The 27,167-nt window shown below is 33.7% G+C and overlaps 1 protein-coding gene across 2 annotated transcripts in view; it reads right to left on the bottom strand.

Moving 5' to 3' along the window:
• LOC148953369 (tetraspanin-2A-like) overlaps window positions 1-27,167 on the bottom strand; it is a 74,053-nt gene that overhangs the window by 31,084 nt on the left and 15,802 nt on the right. For both annotated transcript variants that reach the window (XM_089088503.1, XM_089088504.1), the window contains one exon: window positions 23,860-24,039. In XM_089088503.1, the coding sequence (XP_088944629.1) occupies window positions 23,860-24,039 (180 nt within the window). The remainder of the gene's footprint in view (window positions 1-23,859; window positions 24,040-27,167) is intronic.

Below are 27,167 nucleotides of genomic sequence, written 5' to 3' on the forward strand. Positions count from 1 at the left end.
ATGGTCACCCCTGGGGCAAAAACAAACAAACAAATAAACACGTATCCGTGATGTTTCTTCTGGCAACAAATACAAAATTCCATATTTTCAAACAGTTCGTGGCAACGAATTGTAAGTAAGGAGTGACCCGGCTCAATAGTAACCAAAAATCTAAAACATGGAAACTTGACACCAATAGATAAATTGAAAGAAAGAAATTTTTAAGCTGATTTCAACTATATAAGTTTCATCAAGTTTAGTCTTACCCATCAAAAGTTACGAACCGGAGACAATTTGCCTTATATTTTAAAAAGGGGGGAACAACCCCCTAAAAATCACAGAATCTTAAGGAAAATCTCACTATCATATTCAGCGTACCAAATTCTACTCTAGAGATTTCAAGCTCCTATCTGAAAATATGTAGAGTTTTGTTGTTGTTTTTTTTTGCCAGAAGAAAGATCACGATTGCATGTTTACTTGTTTGTTTGTGCATGTTTACTTGTTTGTTTGTTTTTTGTTTTTTTTTCCAAGGATGATCGTACTGACAAAATGGTCGTAGAATATTGCCAGAGGACTCATTCAAACGGAAATTAGAAGTTCTAGTATCAGTTTTGAGTGACCAAAAACATTAGAGGACAACTACGTCCCCTCCCACGCTACATTTTACTGGATGAATTTTTCATGGGGAAGTGGAATTTTCCAAAAAGGGGGCGCCAGAATTCCCAGCGTTATTTAGAAAACGATCTTAAATTAAATTCAAAAAAGCTTTTTCAACTGAAAGTAAAGAGCAACATTAAAACTTAAAACAAACAGAAATCATTACGTATATGAGGAGGTTCGCTCACTCGTCAATACCTCACTCTTTAGGCTAAAGTTTTTTTTGTACTTTCAAAAGAGCTATTTATTCTAATTAAATTACCTTTGTGATTCAGGGGTCGTTCTTAAAGAAGTGGAACAAAATTCAAAATTTGGTGTAAAGAGCGAGGCATTGACGAGGGGTGAACACCCTCATATACGTAATAGTTTCACTTCGTTTTAAGTTTTAATGTTGCTCCTTAGTTTCAGTTGCAAAAACTGGTTTTTTTATTTAATTGCAGATAGGACCTTGTAACCTCTACAGTAGGGTTCTTTGATAAGCTAAATCTGATGGTTTTATTATCGCTAAGTTTTTTGTTTCCTGTGCTAGGTTTCTTCCAATGTCGTGTTTGTGCTGCTGGAAACATATGATTTGGTATTTTTACTTATGCTGGTTCATGATTTTACTTGTGTGAAAGTCTTCGTTTCGTGCTTCCTGTGCTATGTTTCTTCTCATGCCGTGTGTGTTTTGTTTATAACTTGTTACATGGTATTTTTTACTTTTGTTGGCTATTGATGTTACTTGTATGAAAGTCTGTTGTTTCGTGTTCTTATCTCTATGTTTCCTCTCATGTCATGTGTGTTTTTTCGAATACTTGTATTGTTGCAAAGATAGTTGTCCTGGTCAAGGTTAATCTTGCACGGCTCGCTGATTCCTCCTTCTGCCCGTTCTGTGTATCTTCCCATGTTTTCTGTGTTATGTTGAAAACTTAAGACGTCTCATTTTTACTTATGATGGCTCATGATTTTACTTGTGTGAATGTTTGTTGTTTCATGCTTCCTTTGCTGGGTTTCTTCTCATGTCGTGTTTGTTGATGGAAACTTTTGATTTGGTATTTTTACTTATGCTGGTTCATGATTTTACTTGGGTGAAAGTCTGTTGTTTCTTGCTTCCTGTGCTATGTTTCTTTTCATGTCGTGTGTGTGTAGTTAGATACTTATGATTTGATATTTTTACTTGAGCTGGTTCATAATTTTACTTATGGGAAAGTCTATTGTTTCTTGCTTCCTTTGTTAGGTTTCTTCTCATGTCGTGTTTGTGTTGTTGGAAACTTATGATGTGGTATTTTTACTTGTGCTGGTTCATGATTTTACTTGTGTGAAAGTCTGTTGTTTCTTGCTTCCTTTGCTAGGTTTCTTCTCGTGTCATGTGTTTGTTGTTGAAAACTTATGATTTGGTATTTTCAACAACTTATGCTGGTTCATGATTTTACTTGTGTGAAAGTCTGCTATTTCTTGCTTCCTTTGCTAGATTTCTTCTCATGTCGTTTGTGTGTTGTTGGAAACTTATGATTTGGTAGTTTTACTTATGCTGGTTCATGATTTGACTTGTGTGACAGTCTGTTGTTTCTTGCTTCCTGTGCTAGGTTTCTTCTCATGTCTTGTGTGTGTTTTTGGAAACTTATGATTTGGTATTTTTACTTATGCTGGCTCCTGATTGTACTTGTGTGAAAGTCTGTTGTTTCTTGCTTCCTTTGCTAGGTTTCTTCTCATGTAGTGTGTGTGTTGTTGGAAACTTATGATTTGGTATTTTTATTTATGACGGTTCAAGATTTTATTCGTGTGAAAGTCTGCTGTTTCTTGCTTCCTATGCTATGCTTCTTCTCATTTTCTGTGTGTGTTGCTGAAAACTTTTAATTTGGTATTTTTATTTATGATGGTTCGAGATTTTACTTGTGTGAAAATCTTCTTGCTCCCTTTGCTTTGTTCCTTCTCATTTCATGTATGTGTTGTTTCAAAATTAAGATTCTGTATTTTTACTTATGTTGTTTCATGATTGTAATTGTGTGAAAGTCTGATGTTTCTTGCCTCCTTTGCTAGGTTTCTTCTCATGTCGTGTGTGTGTTGTTGGAAACTTATGAAATGGTGTTTTTGCTTAGACTGATTCATGATTTTACTTGTGTGAAAGTCTGTTGTTTCTTGCTTCTTTTTCTAGGTTTCTTCTTATGTCGTGTGTGTGTTGTTGGAAACTTATGATTTGGTATTTTTACTTATGCTGGTTCATGATTTTACTTGTGTGAAAGTTTTCGTTTCTTGCTTCCTGTGCTATATTTCTTCTCATGTCGTGTGTGTGTTGTTGGAAACTTATGATTTGGTATTTTTACTTGTGCTGGTTCATGATTTAACTGGTGGAAGTCTGTTGTTTCTTGCTTTCTTTGCTAGGTTTCTTCTCATGTCGTGTGTGTGTGTTGTTGGAAACTGATGATTTGGTATTTTTACTTTTGCTGGCTCGATATTGGACTTGTGTGAATGTCTGTTGTTTCTCGCTTACTTTGCAAGGTTTCTTCTTATGTTGTGTGTGTTGTTGGAAACTTATGATTTGGTATTTTTATTTATGCTATTTCATGATTTTACTTGTTTGAAAGTCTGTTGTGTTTGGCTTCTTGTGCTAGGTTTCTTCTCACGTGGTGTGTGTGTTTTTGGAAACTTATGATTTGCTATTTTTATTTATGATGGTTTAAAATTTTAATTGTGTGAAAGTCTTCGTTTCTTGCTTCCTGTGCTATGTTTCTTCTCATTTCGTGTGTATGTTGTTGGAAACTTAAGATTTGGTATTTTTACATATGCTGGTTCATGATTTTACTTGTATGAAAGTCTGTTGTTTCTTGCTTCCTTTGCTAGGTTTCTTCTCATATCGTGTGTGTGTTGTTGGAAACTTATGATTTTGTATTTTTACTTGTGCTGGCTCATGATTTTACTTGTGTGAAAGTCTGTTGCTTCTTGCTTCCTTTGCTAGGTTTCTTCTCATGTCATGTGTGTGTTGTTGGAAACTTATGATCTGGTATTTTTACTTATGCTGGTTCATGATTTTACTTGCGTTAAATTCTTTACTTCTTTTTTCCTGTGTTAAGTTTCTTATCACGTCTTGTGTTTTTTGATGGAAACTTATGATTCGGCATTTTTACTTATGTTGTCTAATGATATTACTTGTTCGAAATTGTTCTGTTTCTTGCTTACCGTTCTAAGTTTCTTGTCATGTAGTGTGTGTGTTGTTGGAAACATATTATTTGGTAATTTTAATTATGCTGATTCATGATTTTACTTGTGTGAAAGTCTGATGTTTCTTGCTTTCTGTCCTAGGTTTCTTCTCATGTCGTCTGTGTGTTGTTGGAAACTTAGGATTTGGTATTTTTATTTATGATGGTACAAGACTTTACTTGTGTCAAAGTCTTCATTTCTTGCTTCCTGTGCTATGTTTCTTCTCATGTCGTGTGTGTGTTTTTGGAAACTTATGATTTGGTATTTTTTTTTTTGCTGGTTCAAGACTTTATTTATGTGAAAGTGTGATGTTTCTTGCTTTCAGTGCTTGGTTTCTTTTGATGTCGTCTGTGTGTTGTTGAAACTTATGATTTGGTATTTTTACTTGTTTTGGTTCATGATTTTACTTATGTGAAAATCTATTGTTTCTTGCTTCCTGTGCTGTATTTTTTCTCATGTCGTCTTTGTTTTGTTTGGAAACTTATGATTTGGTATTTTTACTTTTGCTGGTTCTTTATTCTACTTGAGTGAAATTTTTTTGTCTCTTGCTTACTTTGCTAAGTTTCTTATCGTTTCGTGTGTGTGTTGTTGAAAAATTATGATTTGGTATTTTTCAACAACTTGTGATGTCTCATGATTATAATTGTGTGAAAGTCTGTTGTTTCTTGCGTCGTTTGCGAAGTTTCTTCTCTTGTCGTTTGTGTGTTGTTGTAAACTTATGATTTTGTGTTTTTGATTGTTCTGGTTCAAGATTTTACTTGTGTGAGAGTCTGTTGTTTCTTGCTTTCTTTGGTGGGTTTTTTCTCATATCATGTCTGTGTTGTTGGAAACTTATGTTTTGGTATTTTTACTTTTGTTGTTTCATGATTTTACTTGTGTGAAAATCTGTTGTTTCTTGCTTCCTTTGCGAGGTTTCTTCTCATGTCGTGTTTGTGTGTTTTTGGAAACTTATGATTTGGTATTTTTATTTATGATGGTTCAAGATTTTGCTTGTGTGAAAGTCTGCTGTTTCTTGCTTCCTGTGCTGGATTTCTTCTCATGTCGTCTGTGTGTTGTTGGAAACTTATGATGTGGTATTTTTACTTGTGTTGATTCATGATTTTACTTGTGTGAAAGTCTGTTGTTTCTTGCTTCCTTTGCTAGGTTTTTCTCATGTCATGTGTGTGTTGTCGGAAAATTAGGATTTGGTATTTTTCAACAACTTGTGATGTTTCATGATTATACTTGTGTGAAAGTTTGTTGTTTCTTGCGTTCATTGCTAAGTTACTTCTCTTGTCTTGTGTATGCTTTTTGAAACTTATGATTTTGTATTTTTACTTATGCTTGTTCATGATTTTACTTGTGTGAAAGTCTCTTGTTTTTTGATTCCTGTGCTATGATTCTTCTGAAGTCGTGTGTATGTTGTTGGAAACTTATGATTTGGTATTTTTACTTATGTTGGTTTAGGATTTTACTTGTGTGAAAGTCTGTTGTTTCTTGCTTCCTTTGCTAGGTTTCTTCTTATGTCGTGTGTGTGTGTTTTTGGAAACTTATGATTTGGTATTTTTATTTATGATGGTTCAAGATTTTGCTTGTGTGAAAGTCTGCCGTTTTTTGCTTCATGTGCTGGATTTCTTCTCATGTCGTCTGTGTGTTGTTGGAAACTTATGATTTGGTATTTTTACTTGTGTTGATTCATGATTTTACTTGTGTGAAAGTCTTTATTTTTACTTATGCTGGATCATGATTTTACTTGTGTGAAAGTCTTTGTTTCTTGCTTCTTGTGCTATGTTTCTTCTCATGTCGTATGTGTGTTGTTGCAAACTTATGATGTGGTATTTTTTCTTGTGCTTGTTCATGATTTTACTTGCTCAAAAGTCTGTTGTTTCTTGCTTCCTGTGCTAGGTGTCTTCTCATGTCGTGTGTTTGTTGTTGGAAACTTATGATTTGGTATTTTTAGTTGTGCTGGATCATTGTTTTACTTGTTTGAAAGTTTGTTGTTTCTTGCTTACTGTGCTAGGTTTCCTCTCTTATCGTGTGTCTGTTTTTGGAAACTTATGGTTTGGTAATTTTACTTATGATGTCTCCTGATTTTACTCGTGTGAAAGTCTGTTGTTTCTTGCTTCCTGTGCTAGGTTTCTTCTCATGTAGTGTGTGTGTTGTTGGAAACTTATGATTTATTATTTTTATTTATGATGGTTCAAGATTTTATTTGTGTGAAAGTCTGCTGCTTGCTTTCTATGCTATGCTTCTTCTCATTTTGTGTGTGTGTTGCTGAAAACTTATGATTTGATATTTTTATTTATGATGGTTCAAGATTTTACTTGTGTGAAAGTCTTCGTTTCTTGCTTCCTGTGCTATGTTTCCTCTCATGTCGTGTGTGTGTCGATGCAAACTTATGATTTGGTATTTTTACATATGCTGGCTCAAGATTTTACTTGTGTGAAAGTCTGTTGTTTCTTGCTTCCTTTGCTAGGTTTCTTCTCATGTCGTGTGTGTGTTGTTGGAAACTTATGAAATGGTATTTTTGCTTAAACTGATTCATGATTTTACTTGTGTGAAAGTCTGTTGTTTCTTGCTTCCTTTGCTAGGTTTGTTAACATGTCATGTGTGTGTTGTTGGAAACTTATGATTTGGTATTTTTACTTATGCTGGTTCATGATTTTACTTGTGTGAAAGTCTTCGTTTCTTGCTTCCTGTGCTATATTTCCTCTCATGTCGTGTGTGTGTTGTTGGAAACTTATGATTTGGTATTTTTACTTGTGCTGGTTCATGATTTAACTTGTCGAAGTCTGTTGTTTCTTGCTTCCTTTGCTAGGTTTCTTCTCATGTTGTGTGTGTGTTGTTGGAAACTTATGATTTGGTATTTTTACTTATGCTGGTTTAAGATTACACTTGTCTGAAAGTCTGTTGTTTCTTGCTTCCTTTGCTAGGTTTCTTATCATGTTGTGTGTGTGTTGTTGGAAACTTATGATTTGGTATTTTTATTTATGCTATTTCATGATTTTACTTGTGTGAAAGTCTGTTGTGTTTGGCTTCTTGTGCTAGGTTTCTTCTCACGTGGTGTGTGTGTTTTTGGAAACTTATGATTTGCTATTTTTATTTATGATGGTTTAAAATTTTAATTGTGTGAAAGTCTTCGTTTCTTGCTTCCTGTGCTATGTTTCTTCTCATTTCGTGTGTATGTTGTTGGAAACTTAAGATTTGGTATTTTTACATATGCTGATTCATGATTTTACTTGCTTGAAATTCTGTTTTTTCTTGACTCCTTTGCTAGGTTTCTTCTCATGTCGTGTGTGTGTTGTTGGAAACTTATGAATTTGTATTTTTACTTATGCTGGCTCATGATTTTACTTGTGTGAAAGTCTGTTGCTTCTTGCTTCCTTTGCTAGGTTTCTTCTCATGTCATGTGTGTGTTGCTGGAAACTTATGATTTGGTATTTTTACTTATGCTGGTTCATGATTATACTTGTGTGAAAGTCTTCGTTTCTTGCTTCCTGTGCTATGTTTCTTCTCATGTCGTGTGTTTGTTGTTGGAAAATTATGATTTGGTATTTTTACTTGTGCTGGTTCATGATTTTACTTGTGTGAAAGTCTGTTGTTTCTTGCTTCCTTTGCTAAGTTTCTTATCATGTAGTGTGTGTGTTGTTGGAAACATATTATTTGGTAATTTTACTTATGCTGATTCAAGATTTTACTTGTGTGAAAGTCTGCTGTTTCTTGCTTTCTGTGCTAGGTTTCTTCTCATGTCGTCTGTGTGTTGTTGGAAACTTATGATTTGGTATTTTTATTTATGATGGTTCAAGACTTTACTTGTGTCAAAGTCTTCATTTCTTGCTTCCTGTGCTATGTTTCTTCTCGTGACGTGTGTGTGTTGTTCGGAAACTTATGATTCGGCAATTGTATTTATGATGGTTCAAGATTTTATTTGTGTGAAAGTCTGCTGTTTCTTGCTTTCTGTGCTAGATATCTTCTCATGTCGTCTGTGTGTTGTTGGAAACTTATGATTTGGTATTTTTACTTATGCTGGTTCATGATTTTACTTGTGTGAAAGTCTTCATTTCTTGCTTCCTGTGCTAGGTTTCTTCTCAGGTCGTCATTGTGTTGTTGAAAACTTATGATTTGGTATTTTTACTTGTGCTGGTTCATGATTTTACTTGTGTGAAAGTCTGATGTTTCTTACTTTATTTGATAGGTTTCTTCCCATGTCGTCTGTGGGTTGTTGGAAACTTATGATTTGGTATTTTTACTTATGCTGGTTCATGATTTTACTTGTGTGAAAGTCTGCTGTTTCTTGCTTTCTGTGCTAGGTTTCTTCTCAAGTCGTCTGTGTGTTGTTGGAAACTTATGATTTGGTATTTTTTTTATGATGGTTCAAGATTTTACTTGTGTGAAAGTCTTCATTTCTTGCTTCCTGTGCTATGTTTCTTCTCGTGACTAGTGTGTGTTGTTTGGAAACTTATGATTTGGTATTTGTATTTATGATGGTTCAAGATTTTATTTGTGTGAAAGTCTGCTGTTTCTTGCTGACTGTGCTAGCTTTCTTCTCATGTCGTTTGTGTGTTGTTGGAAACTTATGAATTGGTATTTTTACTTATGCTGATTCATGTTTTTAGTTGTGTGAAAGTCTTCATTTCTTGCTTCCTGTGCTAGGTTTCTTCTCATGTCGTCTGTCTGTTGTTGAAAACTTATGATTTGGTATTTTTACTTGTACTGGTTCATGATTTTACTTGTGTGAAAGTTTGTCATTTCTTGTTTTCTTTGCTAGGTGTCTTCTCTTGTCGTGTTTTCGCTTTTGTAAACTGTTTATTATGTAATTTTACTTGTGATGGTTCATGATCTTACTTGTGTGAAAGTCTTCGTTTCTTGCTTCCTTTGCTAGGTTTCTTCTCATGTCGTGTGTGTGTTACTTGTGTGAATGTCCGTTGTTTCTTGATTTCTGTGATAGGTTATAAAATATTAAATGTGAATTTTTATGTTTTAAGTATGTTTCTTGTTATTCTAAGAGATGTAAAAAAAAAGTTAAAAAAAATATGTAAAAAAAAAATCAAAAAAAAAGGAAAAAAATGGGGGGAGGTGGGGCTTAAAAGTTTGGGGGGTGGGGGCGGTCCTTCGAGGTTGGGACAGGGGACCTTACAACACTTAAATGCTACTTGTGTATTATAGAGAACACCGTCAAGAACCACGTTCTGATAACTTTTTTCTTATACATTTATAACTCTTAGTGGAGCCTCTATAATAAAAATTGAAACTTGTGTATTATAGCGACCACAACCTAGAAATTCTAACTTTTTTCCTCTCTAAATAATCCCCTAAAATGTCTCAATCTGTGTCGCCCAAATAATCCCCTAAAATTAATTTCTGAATATTCCTTTGTTTTGGCATCCCTGCGCTGTCACCTTTAAAATTCCCAGGTAACCATTCCCGCGTTCAATATATTCAATCTCCTTGTATTTCGTTTGAATTTCTGAAAATTATCTAAGGTGTCCTGGTTACACTATTAAGGCTTCGAAATAATAATTTCTGAATTTATCCCTGACACTAAAGTAGAGTAGCCATATTGTTTCTTAATTCCTCTCATGATATATTACAATTCCCCGTCAGATTTTAATATTTCTCGATTATGCAACTATAGCAAAAATCCTTCCTTATATTCACTACGATCTTGTTCCGTTAGTGGATCAATAACATTGTCCCGTTAGACTCGCTCTTATCTGGCAGTGATGTAAACTCCCGTTTGTATTCAATAGGCATAGAAACATCTCTGATTGATCTAAAAAGAAACACGTGATCAAGTACTGTTAGACTCGCTCTTACTTGACAATTCTTTTAACTTCCGTATGGATTCAATAGGCATAGAAACAACAAACAACAACACATAACCAACAAACATAACAGAACCAAGAAACAACGTAACATAACCATCAACATAACATAATATAACATAACATAACCATCAACATAACATAACATTAAACCCCATAACCATCAACATAACAACATAACCACTAAACAACAAAACCAACAGACAGCATAACCATCAACAAAACATAACCATAAAACAACATCACCATAACAGTCATAACCAACAAACATAACAGAACCAAGAAACAACATAACCAGCAATATAACAACATAACATAGCAACATAACATAACATCAATAAAATATAACATCAAACCACATAACCATCAACGAAACATAACCATGAAACAACATCAATATAACACTCATAACCAACAAACATAACATAACCAAGAAACAACATAACATAGTAACATAACATAACATCAATATGACATAACATTAATATAACATATTAATCAACAAAACATAACCATGAAACAACATTAACATAACCAACAAACATAACATAACCAATAACATAACATAACAACATAATATAACAACATAATATAACATCAATATAACATAATACCAAACAATATAAACATCAACAAAACATAACCATGAAACAACATCAACATAACACTCATAACCAACCAACATAATATAACCATGAAACAACATCAACATAACATAAAATCTTATATCTGACAATGTTGTAAACTCCCGTTCAGATTGGATAATGGGTTCTTACTAATCTGGTAGAAAGCATAAATCTACCAGATTATAAGGTTATACCTTGGCGCAATGGTCCTTCTTGTTTCTTCAGCAAATCAATAAAAAAACACTAGTTTCTTCAAATGAAGAAACTTATTTCAACTACTTTTTTCACCAATTTTCTATATTTTTTCCCAATTAATTTAAGACCGCCATGTTCAAGCACAAGGACAATTGGAATGGGACAATCTACTGATTAATAATATAATTAATAATAATAATCTGGTAGATAGCATAAATCTACCAGGTTACAAGGTTATACTTTGGCACATTGGTCCATCTTGTCCAATAAAAAAAACATAAGTTTCTTCAAAAGAAGAAACTTGTTTTGACTACTCTTTTTGCCAATTTTCTATTTTTCATCCCAGCTAATTTAAGATCGCCATGCTCAAACACAAAGACAATTGGAATGGAATAATCTACGCGCATATTAATAATATTATTAATAATTCTAATCTGGTAGATAGCATAAATCTACCAAATTACAAGGTTATACTTTGGCACAATGGTCTGTCTTGTCTCTTCAGCAAGACAATAAAAAGAACACAAGTTTCTTCAAATGAAGAAACTTGTTTCAACTACTCTTTTTGCCATATTTCTATATCTTGTACCAACTAATTTCAGACCACCATGCTCAAACACAAGGATACTAAGTCTTGGGAGACTATTCCAATTCACTGTAAAGGACTTATGGCTAAAGACAGATTCAGTCTTATGGGATACTAAGTCTTTTGCAATATATGTTAAAAATGAAAGTGCTTATTGGTGTGATTTTTTCTTGAAACGATACAATTTTTCTTCAAATGCTTAAAAGAGCAATCGATACACATAGTACATGCAATTACACATGGACTGCATCTACTGCACTCCTAAATGCCTTCAGTAAAGCGCTGTGAAATTTTAGCGAAAAGAGCGGTAGGTTAAGGGGTGAGGGGACAGCCCCTTGTCATTGTTAACAGAGCACTTCCCACCCCCACCTCAAATAACAGATACAAGTATCTAATTTACTCATTGCCATTCAAAACATCTGAATTTGGATCACTGAGCTTATGTTTTACTTTAATTTCAACTTAACAGAGGACGTTTGGAAATTAGTACAAAGAACAAGGAGCTAAGGCCTCTCCCATATTCTTGGATTAGTAGACATGGCCGGAAGTATGGTCAAAAGATGCAAAACATATGCTGAATAAAAACTCAAGGATTAGAGAAGCTTCTAAATTTGTCGCTGGATCCCAATTCATTACGATGATAATATTTTTTTTGTCTGTTTGTGTGATGTTGTTCTATTAAACCCTTTTTCTTAAGCAAAATGTAGAAATAAAACAGGAGATTCCTTTATGTTCACAATTCTGCATTTGTCTCTTGTCTCCCATCAAAGTAGCAAGATTTCACAATTTTGCTAGAATTTTCTAATTTTTATTTTCGTTTTTTTGCTTTTGTTTTAAGTTTGCCTTTCCTTCTAATAAAATTGTTGGCTCAATTTCTGTATAAATTTCTGCGTTGGCTAAATGTTGAAGTCCAGTAATATAATGTATTTGATTGATAATAACAAAGCGCACTGAATCAACTTATATCATAGGCAGCGCAATAGGGCTGCCTTAGTAAATAACGATGTTGGCACAATGTAATATTTATTTATTTTTCTCGTTGGTTGGTTTTAGACCAGGGCGCTTCATATCGAAGGAGTTGTCGTAAAAATTTTGAAAAGGGCTCATTCGATCGGACATTGGAAGGGCTTGGGCCCTTTTTAATAGTCGAAAGTGATTGGAGGGCAACTAACCCCCTCCCATGCCTATAATTTCCCCAAACACATCCAATCAAAATTTTGAGATACACATTTTGTTCAACATAGTTAAAAGTTATAGAAATTTGGTCTTAGAGGATGACAAACCCCCCGCAGCCGTCAGGGCAAGGGTTGTAAGTTAGACCCTGGGGGCATATAAGGTTTTAATAAATAAATTAATAAATAAATAAGGTTTTAATAAGTTAAAAAATAGATCTTAAAACGAGTGAAACTTAAATTGAATATGCAAATCAAGCTTGAAACGAACAAAAATCACTACAAACAAGAGTTTGGGTATGACCTCCATCTCTCACTGTAAAAGTCTAATACCTACTGCGTCATTGGCGCTTTGCTGAAAACCAATTTTATGACAAATATTTTCTTTTGTACTTAGTATTGAAAATAAACATTAAAATTATAGTAACATTTGAACTGATAAGCATTCAGCAATTAATATCATTATGCATAAAATATTCATTTTAATTTATTAGCTCTTTTTAAAGTTGTTAAAGACGAATATAGTTTCACTATAAACAAGAGTTTGGATACTGCCTCCTTTTCTAACTGTAAATAAAAACCTAAAGCCTACTGCTTCATTGGCGCTAAACTGAAACCAAATCATATTACAAATATTTTCTTTTCCAGTTCTTACAGCATTGAAAACAAAAATACAATTACAGTGAGATAAATTCTTGAACTGATGGATCTTTCAACAATTAATATCATTATACATCAAATATTCAGTTTGATGTTGTTTATACTTTCCAAGACTTCTAAAGACCCATTTCGTTTTCAACAAAGCGCCAATAAAGAAGTAGGTTCAAAACTTTTACAGTCAGGGAACGAGGTCATACAGAAACTATTGTTCGTGGTGATTTTTGTTCGTGTCAAGCTTCATTTGCATATTCAATTTAAGTTTCACTCGTTTTGAGATTTATTTATTAATTTACATTAATATCTATTATATGTTTGTTTGCATTGATTGTTTATTTAATTTCTGTTCCTTTTAAGTTTCATTTATACTTCAATAGGAAAATATTTTTTTCGTTTTAAGCTTGATTTTCATATTCAATCTAAGTATTACTTGCTTTAAGATCTATTTATTCATTTATATTATTACTTGTTGTATGTTTTTGCTATGATTTTTTATTTAATTTTTGTTCTTTTTGGGTTTCATTTATTCTTTAATAGTGATTTCTGGTCGTTTTGAGTTTGAATTTTAAAAGGTATTTGTATCTTTTGAGCTTAAGTTCAAAATGGCCTTTACTTTTCTTTGAAAGACTTATTTTTCGTAAATTTTATTTTGACTAATTTTTGTTCGTTTTTGATTGCAAAAAATTTCAATTTTTTAAAAATTCCTTAATTCAAAATCAAAAAAAAAAATCAAATATTCATCGAAGTATCATAACTGGTACCAAAGTAACAATATCAAAGGGAAAAAATGCGCTTTTGTCAACCTCGGAGTTTTTATTATCTGATGTTTGAAATATTTTTAACAAAATTTCTATATCGAAATTTTTATCGGATAGGTTTGGGGAAAAAGGGCGTGTGGGGACTAATTAAGCTTTGGTCTCTTTTGACTGTTTAAAGGTGAACTAGAACTTTCTATTTTCAATCATATGAGCCCTCTCTGAAGTTTATACGAGTATCCCTTCAATAAGAACCATATATATCCCCAGAGTATAACTTACAACGCCTGTCGCTGGGCCCTATGGGGGCTGTGTTGACCCTGGAGTTTTAATATCTGATGTTTGAGCTATTTTTAACAAAATGGTCACCTCAAATTTTTACCGGATGGGTTTGTCCATCCGTCTGAAACGAAATGAGGTTTGCCGTGAATGTTTTTCATTGACTACTTTTTCAATATTTTCTGAACAGATTGTCATAGGTCAATGCTCTTTATTTTTATTAATTCATTGATTTTAAATAACTTTTTTTTCAAATAATTAATTAGTTATGAAACGAATTACATTACACATATTATGTTTGTACAACACGTCCTGACCCTGGAGTTTTTGTTATCTGACCCTTGCTTTTTTTTTTTACAAAATGGCTACCTCAAAATTTTTATCTGATGTATTTGGGGGGAAAAAGACGTGAGGGAGGGGTTAGTTGCACTTCGATCACTTTTGACTCTTAAAAACTAAACTAAAACTTCCAATTTCCAATCATCTGAGCCCTCTCTGAAGTTTATACGAGAATTCCTTCCAAAACAGCTATATATGCCCCCCGGGTATAACCTTTGATTAATTAGTATATATAATTATTATAACTAATGATTAATTAGTTATAAACCGAATTATATTACAAATATTATGTTTGTACAACATGTGTCGACCCCGGAGTTTTCGTTATCTGACCTTTGAACTTTTTTTTAACGAAATGACAACCTCAAAATTTTTATCTGATGTATTTTGTGGAAAAAGGGCGTGGGGGGGGGTTAGTTGCCCTTTGATCACTTTTGACTCTTAAAAGCTGGACTATAACTTCCAATTTCCAATCAAATGAGCCCTCTCTATAGTTTACACGAGAATCCCTTCCTATCCCCGGGCCCTGGGGTGTTTTGTCGACACCAGAGTTTTTTTTATTTAACCTTTCAACTATTTTTAACAAAATGGTATTTTTAACCCTTGCATATAAAGCACCTCTGGGGGGAAAATAATAAAAAAAAATATTGAAGCTATAAAAGATTTATTCATTCATTTATATTTGCACCGATTATCTTTATGTTTGTAAGATAGTTAATTTTCATTTCTGTTCGTTCGGGGTTTCGATTATTCTTTAACAGTAATTACTGGTCTTTTTGAGTTTTAACTATGATAGGAATTAATTTATGTTGGTACTGAGTTCAATATGACTCTTTACTTATCTTAGAATACTTATTTTTATGCAAGTTTTTTTAAATTAATAATAAAAAAGAACATTGAAGCCTTATAGCCATTGCTATAGACAACTTAATTACATGCCTGTGATAAATCAAACGTGATTTATTTAACGCAACAATGAATGGATCGAAAAAATAGCTTCAAAAGACAGTAGTTAGGCTATTTCATTTGTTGATGCAGAAAGAACAGATTATTTTTGATTAGACTATTTGTCGGATTTTTTTGTGCCACAATAATTTAGCATTTATCGCAAAGTATGTATTTTAACCTTATTTTAAGTATGGCTGTAATTTTAAGTATTTTAGCATCTTCAGTTTGAGAGAATTTCTGGGAGAAATTGGATAGAAAATTCTTTATCTAGTTCTTATTAGTATATTTTGATGTGTATCTTAACGTCCCTTCGAAATTTCTTGAAACTTTTAACTTTCTTCCCATACAAAACTTTATCTTATTAAAGTCTTTGAGGTGGGGGCTGGTAGTTGGCATAAAGATGAAAACTTTACTGTACACAGTAAGAGAGGGGGAAGGATGAGGTCTTTTAACTATTTAAAAAAAATCTATCTCAAAGCTCTTATCGGATGGGTTTGAGGAAAAAGGGCGTGGAGGGGGGGGGGCTAGGTGCCCTCCAATCTCTTCTGACTCTTAAAAAGTGAACTAGAACTTTCAATTTCCAATCAAATGATCCCTCTTTGAAGTTAATACGAGTAACCCTTCTATAAGACCCATATATGCCCCCCAGGGCATAACTTACAACGCCTGCCCTCGGCCCTGGTGGGTTGTGTCAAAACCGGAGTTTTTGTTATATGATCTTTGAACTATTTTTAACAAAATAGATATCTTAAAAATTTTTATTGGATGCATTTGGGAAAAAAGGGCTTGGGGGGGGGGAGGAAGATTGTTACCCTCCAATATCTTTTGACGCTTAAAAAGTCAACTAGAACTTTCAATTTCCAATCTAAAGAGCCCTCTCTGAAGTTTATACGAGCATTCCTTCCATAAGAATCATATATACCCCAGGGCATAACTTGTAATCCTTGCCCCTGAAGACTGCAGGGGGAGTGTCCTGCTCAAACATATAATTTCCAGAACTTTCAACTACGTTGAACAAAATGGCTATATCAAAATTTTGATTGGATATGTTTGGGGAAATGGTGGGCGTGGAAGGGGTGTCAGTTGCCATAGAACCACTTTTGACTATTAAAAAGGAAACTAGTCATTTAAATTTCTAATCGAATGAGCCCTTTTTGAAGTTTCTACGACAACTTTGTCTGTACAAAACCTGATATACCCCCAGGGTATAACTTATAACCCTTGCCCTGAGGACTGAGGGGGAGTTGTCATCCTCAAAGACCTAATTTCCAGAACTTAAAACTACGTTTAATAAAATGACTGTCTCAAAAATTTTGATTGGATGTGTTTGGGGAAAAGGTGGGCGTGAGAGGGGGGTTAGTTGCCCTTAAATCACTTTCGACTATTAAAAAGGGCACTAGCCCTTTGAATTTCCAATCGAATGAGCCTTTTTTGAATTTTCTACGACAACGCCTTCTATAAAAACCTCATATGCCCCCAGGGTATAACTTAAAACCCTTGCCTTGAGGGTTTTGAGGGAGTGTCCTCCTCGAAAACATATTTTCTATCTGGAAATCAACTACGCTGGACAAAATGGCTATCTCAAAATTTCGATTGGATGTTTTGGGGGGAATAATGGGTGTGGGGGGGGGGCTAGTTACCTTCCAATCACTTCCGACTATTAAAAATGGAACTAGCCCTTTGAATTTCCAATCGAATGAGCCTTTTTCGAAGTTTCTACGACAATGCCTTCTATAAAAACATTATATGCCCCCAGGGAGTAACTTAAAACCCTTGCCCTGAGGGTTTTGGGGGAGTTTCCTCCTCAAAAACATATTTTCTATATGGAAATCAACTACGCTGAACAAAATGGTTAATCTCAAAATTTCGATTGGATGTGTTTGGGGAAATGATGGGCTTCGGGGGGGGGGGTGGTAGTTGCCCTCCAATCAATTTTGACTATCAAAAAGGGCACTTGCCCTTTGAATTTCTAATCGAAAGAGCCTTTTTTGAAGCTTCTAATTTATAAAAAACCTTATATGCCCCCAGGGCATAACTTAAAACCCTTGCCCTGAGGGTTGTGGGGGAGTCTCCTCCTCAAAGATATATTTTCTATCCGAAAATCAACTACGCTGAACAAAATGGCTATCTCAAAATTTTGATTGGATCTGTTTGGGGGAAGGATAGGCGTGGGGGGGGGGGCTAGTTGCCCTCCAATCACTTTCTACTATTAAAAAGGGTGCTAGAACTCTCGACTTCCAATCGAATGAGCCCCTTTGAAGTTTCTACGACGACCCCTTCCATATGAAGTGCCTCTGGGAAAAAAAAATTATGAGAATAATAATAATAAATAATAAAACATTTGAGTCGTATGGCCTTTACTATAGGCAACGCTACAGCGTTGCCTCTGAGAATTAAAATAAAACACGCTAGAGTCAGCATAACTAAAATAAAACATTCCAGGGTTCGAACTTTTTTAATAGTCCAAAGTGATTGGAGGGCAACTAACGCCCCTGTCACGGCCACCATTTCCCCAAACATATCCAATCAAAATTTTGAGATAGACATTTTTTTCAACGAAGTTGAAAGTTATGGAAATTAGGTCATTGCCAGCGTTATTGTAGAAACTTCAAAAAAGGACTCATTCAATTGGGAATTGAGAGGGCTAGTGCCCTTATTAATTGTCGAAGGCGATCGGAGGGTAAATCCTCCCCCCCCACGTCCACCATTTCCACAAACACTTCCGATCAACATCTTGGTATAGCCATTTGGTTGAATGTAGTTGAAGGGTCTAGAAATTATGTTTTTGAGTATGACCACCCCCTCATAGCCCTCAGGGCTAAGGTTGAAAGTTATGCCCTGGGGCATATAATGTTTTTTATAGAAAGTGTTGTCGTAAAAACTTCAAAAAGGGCTCTTTCGATAGGAAGTTGAGAGGGCTATTGCCCTTTTTAATAGTCGAAAGTAATCGGAGGGAGAATCCCCCCCTGCGCCCACCATTTCCCCAAACATTCCGATCAACGTTTTCATAAGGTCATTTTAATCAACTTAGTTGAAAGGTCTGGAAATTATGCCTTTGAGGATGATAACCCTCCCCCATAGCCTTCAAGACAAGGATCGTACGTTATGCCCTTTGGACATATAAGGTTTTTATAGAAAGTTTTGTCATTGAAGCTTCAAAAAGGGCTCATCTGATTCGAAATTGAGTAGAATCGCGTCTTTTTGATTAGTCGAAGGTGATAAGAGGGCAAATGCCCCCCCCCCTCACGCCTATCATTTCCTCAAACACTTCAAATCAAAATTTTATATAGCCATTTTGTTCAGCCTATCAGAAAGGTCTGGAAATTGTCTTTGAGGATAAAAGATCCCCCAGCCCTCAGGGCAAGGGCTTTAAGTTATGCCCTGGGGACATATAGGGTTTTTATAGAAAGTGTGGTCATATAAATTTCGGAGGGGCTCATTGGAATTGTAATAAGACGCTCTAGTGCTCTTTTTAAGAGTCAAAGTGATCAGAGGGCAGCTACCCCCTCCCTCTACACACATGTCGTATTGTCCAGAAATGCGTCTAATAGTACTTTATAATATAATTTGTACTTTACTGAAAAAAATACTTTTAGATTTTCTTCATTTTTGTAACTTTATGAAATCAAAAATTATGATTTTAAGAAATAAATATCAGCATATGTATATTAAACTGACAATGCAAATTTTTTTCACTAAATTCATTTGAATTTGTTTTAGTAAAGTACAAATTATATTTTGACTTTTAGAAAGCATAGGGGTTTAGAACCCTGTTCATATTAATTTCTGCTCGTTTTTAGTTTGACTCAGTTATTTATTTTAATTTCTGTTTGTTTCTGGTGTCAATTGTTTATTGATAATGATTTGCGGTAGCATGGTGCATGGTAGATTATTTGATTCTAGTTTTGTTCATTTTTGGTTTAATGGAGTTCTTTGCTTTTTTTTGAAAAACTCATTTTGAGGAAAAAGTTTTTTTTAATTAATATCAGAAAACATAATGTTGATATGTTGAAGGGTGTCGACAGTCAGCAGCTAAATCAAAAGAAGAAATAGGTGAAACCAGAATACATTCCAGATAGTAAAAGAAAAGACGAAGCCCTACTTTTTATGGAATCAAACCTATAAATAGCTTACTATTCTTGGCACATATGCCTAATAATGTTTTCGTGTTTTAGATGATTGTATATAACCTTTAAAAAAGTTAAACTAGAGAGTATAAATAAGATGCTGGAAATTCGTATTAGAGAAACTAAGCTCCAGTTTTAATAGAGCGTATCTAAACAAGAAAAAGCAGTCTATCACGTGATTGAGCTGGCGTAGTCTTCTGCTATGGGGAAGAATAACAGGATATACAATAAAGAAGGCGTTGTCCACGCTGGTTCTCTTACTGGAGAGTGTTATATTCTAGTCAATGTTTATTCTTAAAACAGTGGTTGAGGTTTCAGAATATTGACCTTTGAAATTTTTTCCTTTTTTAATGGGTTAACCTATAGGGTTGAGGTCAGCTACCACTTGCGACGTGATAAATTGCATTTAATTGCATAGCGTTGCCTGTTCAATGACCAGAAACAGCATTTTTCCAAATGCTTCGATTCCACCTGCCAGTAATTGTTCCAAAACCATCTGCTCGGTGCTTTTTAGAATTAAATAAAACAAAAACAAATGTTTTTAACTGAAAGTAAGGAGTGACATTAAAACTTAAAACGAACAGAAAATATTCCGTATATGAAGGTGGCTGTCCCTTCCTCAACGCCTTGCTCTTTACACTAAACTTTTTTATTGTTTTTAAAAATACAGTTGTGAGAAAGAGTCAAACCTTAGCGGAAGCAGTGAGGCATTGAGGAGGGGACAGACCCTTTCATATAAAGTATAATTTCTGTTCGTTTTAAGTTTTAATTTCACTCCTTACTTTCAGCTAACAAAAGCTTCTTTTTTTTATTTAATTTCTGAACGTTTTTGAATTAATGCAGGTTTTGATTTTGGCTCACCTTATATGTGTAAAGTTGTTTAATTTTATTTACGGACGTTTTTATTAGTAATAAATACACATACTTACGAATTAAATTACGTAACGAACTTCTATATTCGTATATTTTTTCTAGGGGTTCGACCCCTAGTTAATACCTCGCTCTTTGTGCTATAGTTCGAATTTTGTTCCAATTTTTTAAGAATGAACCCTTAATTAAAAAGGCTGTTAATTAGAATAGATAGCTCTTATGAAAGTACTAAAGAAACTTTAGCGTAATGAGCAACGTATTGACTAGGGAGAGAACCCAATCATATACGTAATAATTCCTGTTCGTTTCAAGTTTTAATGTTGCTTTTTTTTCAGTTGTAAAAGCTTGTTTTTTTTATTTAATTTCTGATCGTTTTTTCAAATACAGCTGGGAAATATGTACCCCCGACATAGCAAAAGCCCTTCCCCCACGAAAACTTCCTCCATGGAAAGATCCTCCCACGTAACCCCCGACCCAGCCGCCTCTCCACTACCAGAAAAAATCACTTATAACGTCTGTGTATTTCCCAATAACCAATACTATATGTAAACACTGGGCAAAGTTCATAACTTACAGCCCTTCCCCCGAGGACTGTGGGGGATTAAGTCATCCTCAAAGACATATTTAATATATTTTTTGACCGTGCTGAACAAAATGACTATCTCAAAATTTTGATTGGGTGACTTTGGGTAAAAATGAGCGTGGGAGGGGGCCTAGTTGCCCTCCATTTATTTGGTCACTTAAAAAGGGCACTAGAAATTTTAATTTCCGTTTGATTTCCCTCCTGCGATATTGTAGGACCACTGAGTCGATACGATCACCCCTAGAAAAAAAATAAACAAATTAACACACATCCATGATCTTTATTCTGGCAAAAAATACAAAATTCCACATTTCTACAGATAGGAGCTTTAAACCTCTACATCAGTTTTCTCTGATACGCTGAGTCTGAAGGTATGATTTTTATTAAGGTTCTATAACTTTTAGGGGTGTTTCCCCCTTTTTTCGGAAATAAGGCAACTTTTCTCAGGCGTGTAACTTTTGATTGGTAAGATGAAACTTATATATTTGAAATCAGCATTAAAATCTTATTCTTTTGATGTATCTACTGGTATCAAAATTCCGTTTTTTAGAGTTTTGGTTGCTTTTGAGCCTGGTCGCTCCTTACTTACAGTTCCTTACCACAAACTGTTTGATAAAGTGCTCGGACATGAAATTAATGGCCTAAAAAAAATGAATTAAAAAAATAAACAAAAAACACGAAACTGGGAAGAAATCAGTTTTTCAGTTTTAGCCTACCTGCTCTCGTTGTGAAAAAAAAATATTCTTAATACAAAGATTTTGAATGTAAAAAAAAAACGATCTAAAGCTATTCTACAGTGCACGTGTCTAAAAATATAAATGTAAAATTTCGTACGCTTTTTGTTCGTCTTTTATTACTTATTTACCGATGAAATACTGATTTCCATTCTAATTAAGCAATAGGGAAATAATCGACACTTTCATGGCGGGAGTGTCTCTTTTTACACTCTAATACGTGGAAAACAAATATAAGAATTAAGCAAAGTTGTGAGAGTAAGGGATTATGGAAATTCCCTAACTTTCAAAAAATTATAACAACAATTTAAAAAGAGTTGTTATCAAAATCAAACAGTTCGTGGTAACGAACTGTAAGTAAGGAGCGACCCGGCTCAATAGAAACTTAAACTCTAAAAACCGGAATTTGAAAAAACTGGAAACCAATAGATACATCAATAGAATCATATTTTTATGCTGATTTCAAATATATAATTTTCATTAAGTTTATTCTTATCCATCAAAAGTTACGGGCCTGAGAAAATTTGCCATATTTTCTAAAAAGGGGGAAACAACCCCTAAAAGTGAAAGAACTTTAATGAAAATCACACCATCAGATTCAGCGTATCAGAGAACCCTACTATGGATGTTTCATGCTTCTTGAAGCAAAAATGTGGAATTTTGTATTTTTTGCCAGGAGAAAGATCTCGGATGCGTCTTTTTTTTTTTTTTTTTTTTTTTTTTTTTTTCTTTTTTTTTTATTCAGGGCTGACCGTATTGATCTAGTAGTCCTAAAATATCGTGAAAAGGCTCATCCGAAAGGTAATTAAAAGTTCTAGTGCCCTTTTTTGAGTGACCAAAAAAATTGGAGGGCGACATGGCCCCCTCCCACGCTTATTTTTTCCCGAAGCTACCCAGCCAATATTTTGAGATAACCATTTTTTTCAGCATAGTCGAAGATCTAATAAATATTTTCTTAAGGATGATTTAATCCCCAACAGTTCCCGGGGGAAGGGCTGCAAGTTATGAACTTTGCCCATTGTTTACGTATAGTATTGGTTAATGGAAAGTATACAGACGTTTCAGGAGGGATTTTTTTCTGGTGGAGAGGGGGGGGGGCGGAGAAGGGGCTTATGGGGGATCTTTACATGGAGGATGTTTCCTTGGGGAAGGGACATTCCTATGAAGGGGCACTGGATTTCCCATCATTATTTAAAGAAAGATCAGAAATTAAATAAAATAAAAATAGTTTTTTCAACTGAAAGTAAGGATCAACATTAAAACTTAAGACAAACAGAAATCATTCCGTATAAAAGGGGGTTAGTCCCCTAGTCAATACCTTGCCCTTTACGCTAAAGTTTTTTTTGTACTTTGAAAAGAGCTATCTATTCTAATTAACCGGCCTTTGCGATTCAGGGGTTTGTGATTCGAACAAAATTTGAACTTTAGCGTAAAGAGCGAGATATTGACTAGGGAGCAAAGTCTCTAATAAACGTAATAAAAACATGCGAATATATAATTTCGTTACGTAAGCTAATTCATAAGTTACGTCTGAACAAAATTTCGTGAAACCGATTTAGCCAAATAAAGTAAGATTAACATGCAAATTTTGTTTTAATTATTCATGTACGGTGAGCCAAATTCAAAGCTACATTAATTCAAAAACGTTCAGAAATTAAATAAAAAAAAAAAAAAAATTTTTAACCGAAAGTAAGGAGCGGCATTAAAACTTCAAAGGAACAAAAATTATTCCGTATATGAAAGGGGTTGTCCCCTTCTCAACGCCTCGCTCTTTACGCTAGAGTTTGACTCTGTCACACAATTTTCATTTTTAACCATTTAAAACTTTAGCGTAAAGACCGAGGCGTTGAGGAGGAGACAGCCACTTTCATAAACGGAATAATTTCAGTTCGTTTCAAGTTTTAATGTCTTTCCTTACTTTCAGTTAAAAAAAACTTGTTTTATATTTAATAAATGAAAGGATTCCTGGCCGTAAGATGAGGAGGCTCTTATTTTCTTCCAAGGTTTTCTAAATTCCGGTTTTTTTTGTTTGTTTTTTTTTGTAACATTCTAGGTTTGTAAAATTCTGTCCTCCTTTACTTGAAAATTTTGCTATTTTGAAAGTCAATCTAAAATGTTTTTAAAGGTAACGAGACATAGATGCCTTGTCTCGAAAATGAAAATATCTAGAACCAATTCATGTGAGAATAAAACAGCTAAATCCCAGCGGTTTGTGCGCACCTTTGAGCGCCACTTATAGAACACTCTTTGCCATACACAAGCACTTTTTTACCACTTTGCACTACAACATGCCACGCACAGCACACTTCTGCCATGCATGGCACATGCAACGTGATTTTTGAAGGAATTCAGCCCCTCGGATACGACTTACATGTTCCTGAATCACTCTGAGTAACTCTTTGGCGTCATGATTGAATTCCATTTCATAGATCAGCTCATAAAATCTATCTTTCAGCCAGTATGTTCCACTTGACCACAGAGTACTTTGGTCAAGCAAGTAAGCTGCACCACCAAGTTCTATTGCTGCTGCGCAAAGCATTAGAATGCCGTACTGAAAAGAAAACAATTTTTGTAGAATTTTCTTGCATAAGCTTTTAGCTATCTTGGATAATTGTTAAGTTAGGGGAATTAAACTTTCACTTATAGACCTAGAGCCTATATTTTACTCTGGGTAATTGTTTTGAAGTATGTGTGTTAACGCCCTTAACCAACGTAAGTGCAATATTCTTCGATCAAACTTGTACAAACACTGTATTTTAAAAGAGAAACTTTCCAAGAAATATATCTACAGGGAAAAAGAGGCACAAGGAAAGTGTTCTGAGCTTTGGTATATCCACGTTTGGTATATCCAAATTTTTAGGTTTTAAAGACTTCTTAGAAATTTGCTTTAAATTATAGATTACCTTGAAATCCAAAAAAAAAAACACATTTGAATAATTTTGGAAAATACTTTCAGTAGAATTCTTCTGAATGCCTTTTTGCTATCTTGGGAAGTGGTTGGGTTGGAAGTATGACACCACCAGGAATAGATTCAGAGCCTAAATTGTGCCAAGGGTATATATTATGAAAACTGAATATCCAATCTATTCCCTTTCAAAGGTTGTTGACATTTAACCAAATCAATAAACGTCGAGTTGTCGAGGTGAAACTTCTCAAGAAATATGTCTACCACAGAAACAAAGCCGATTAAAACCATTTTGAGCCGCATGCATTTGCTCAATCCTGATTTATAAGATTTATTGAATTCGTATGATTTAATATTTAAATTAAAAGTTCTAATTTGGCTTAAAATCTGAATCTAAATTTGGCTTAAAATCGGATGAATTTTATGGTGCCAAAGCTAAGACTTCCATGAAATTTTCTAAGCCTCAAAAATAGGGAAGGAGTAGATATAAAGGCTGAAAATTCCTTTCCGTGGGATAATTTGAGCTCTAGATTTATGGCTAAAAGTTTAATTAACATAACTCAACTGCTTTCCAGGATCGCTTAAAGTCAGTCATATATAGTTTTATCTTACTTTTAACAATTTATTGTTTTTCCTATAAATTTTACCTGAACACTATTCCTAATCAAAACAAAACGTCACCCTATTACCAGTGCAATATACAGGGAAGTGATGGTTGTAGGATTTGACCCCTTCCCCTTGAATTGTATCTTTGACTCGTAAATTTTCCTAAAAATGAAGGTTAACTGACGATTTTTCCTCAAACAAAAAACTATTTTTTATTATATATCATGGCAGAATCATCACTGGCTTTACAATTACGTGTCATAAATACATACTCCCACCCCCCTCATCTGAATTATGTGCAATTCAGTCAAGAATTTTTGGGTTATAGTTTTTTAATTTTCAAATGGGATCTCTTTGAAATAGCTTTTTGAGGTGTTTTGCCCCTTTTTCTAATATTAATTTAAAAACATTTCTTAGACAAAATAAAGTTTTTCAAAGAAAATTGCAAATGCATACACATATGGGAAAATTGCAAATACATTACAAATAAATATGGGGGCTTACGAACCCCCATGCCTTCTCAAGACCAGAACATAATTTGCACTTTACTGAAAAAAATTACCATGGATTGTCAGTTTAATATATATATATATATATATATATATATATATATATATATATATATATATATATATATATATATATATATATATATATATATATATATATATATATATATATATATATATATATATATATATATATATATATATATATATATATATATATATATATATATATATATATATATATATATATATATATATATATATATATATATATATATATATATATATATATATATATATATATATATATATATATATATATATATATATATATATATATATATATATATATATATACGGATTTTTATTCCTTAAAATGTAAACCATTTTTTATTTATAAAATGCAAAAAATCGAAAACATTTAAAATGCATTTTGTTTTCAGTAAAAAGCAAATTATGTTCTCGTTTTGAAAAGGCATGGGTGTTGGCAGATTTATTCTAATTTTTGCTCTTTTTGAGTTTGATTCGCTTTTTAATTGTAATTTCTGTTCGTTTTCGGTTTCGTTTATTTATTGATGTTGATTTGTGGTAGTTTTATGCTTGGAAGGTTATTTGACTTTATTTCTGCTCATTTTAGGTTTAATGGAGGTCTTTACTTTTCATTGGAAAACTTGTTTTATCGAAAAAAATTAATTAATTTCTGTTTGTTTTTTATTCACATAGTCATTTTCATAGAATTTTTTTAGTTTCTTTTCGGCAATTTATCTTTAAAAATCCATAGTTGGGCTTGCTATTTGTAAGTTGGAGAAGAAATTTTCAACAGTTTTTAATCTTGACACAAATAGTCTTGTTTAATTTCATTTTTATATCTCTTCAAGTGTACTTGAAAAATAAAACCTAATGTTATTGCCAAATAATTATATCAGTAGGGATGGGGGTATTACTCCAACGAGAACGAGATTACAGCCAATCAGAGGGCTAGAATGCAACGAGTACAAAACCACATCCTCTTTCTAGGCCAATCAGGGATGTTTCTAAGCATAATGAATGATGCGGGGATTCCATATTTCTAGGAATTATGCGAGACTCATTTTCTTTAGGCTTAGCGATAAATTCAGGAATTATTATTTCGAAGCCTTAATAGTGTAACTAGGACACCTTAGATAATTTTCAGAAATGCAAACGACATACAAGGAGATTAATAGAGATTGAATATATTTAACGCGGGATTTGTTTCCTGGGAATTTTAAATTTGACAGTACAGGGATGTCAAAACAAAGGAACATTCAGAAATTACGTTTAGGGGATTATTTGGGCGAAACAAATTAATCAACATTTTAGGGATTATTTGGGCGAAACAGTTTGAGACATTTTGGAGGATGACTTGGGGTGAAACTCTGTTGTCGCTATAATAGACATGTGCACAATATGGGATGAGGACGATATAAAATATTGTTTTTGGCAATGGAGTATGCTAAAAAGTTGAAAGTAATAGAGCCATTGGTGTCAAGATGACATTGAGAATTAACCTAGCTTTACTTCCCGATTGTGTTCTGTATATTACGAAAGTACTACTTAAGCAGTGTTGTCGATATAAAATATGCCTTTAACAATGGAGCCTGCTAAAAAGTTGAAATTAATAAAGTTTTAGATGCTAAG

This window comes from Artemia sp. Qi Xiang Cuo, chromosome 4 (genome assembly GCF_049724085.1).
Source record: "Artemia sp. Qi Xiang Cuo chromosome 4, ASM4972408v1, whole genome shotgun sequence".
Classification (NCBI taxonomy): domain Eukaryota; kingdom Metazoa; phylum Arthropoda; class Branchiopoda; order Anostraca; family Artemiidae; genus Artemia; species Artemia sp. Qi Xiang Cuo.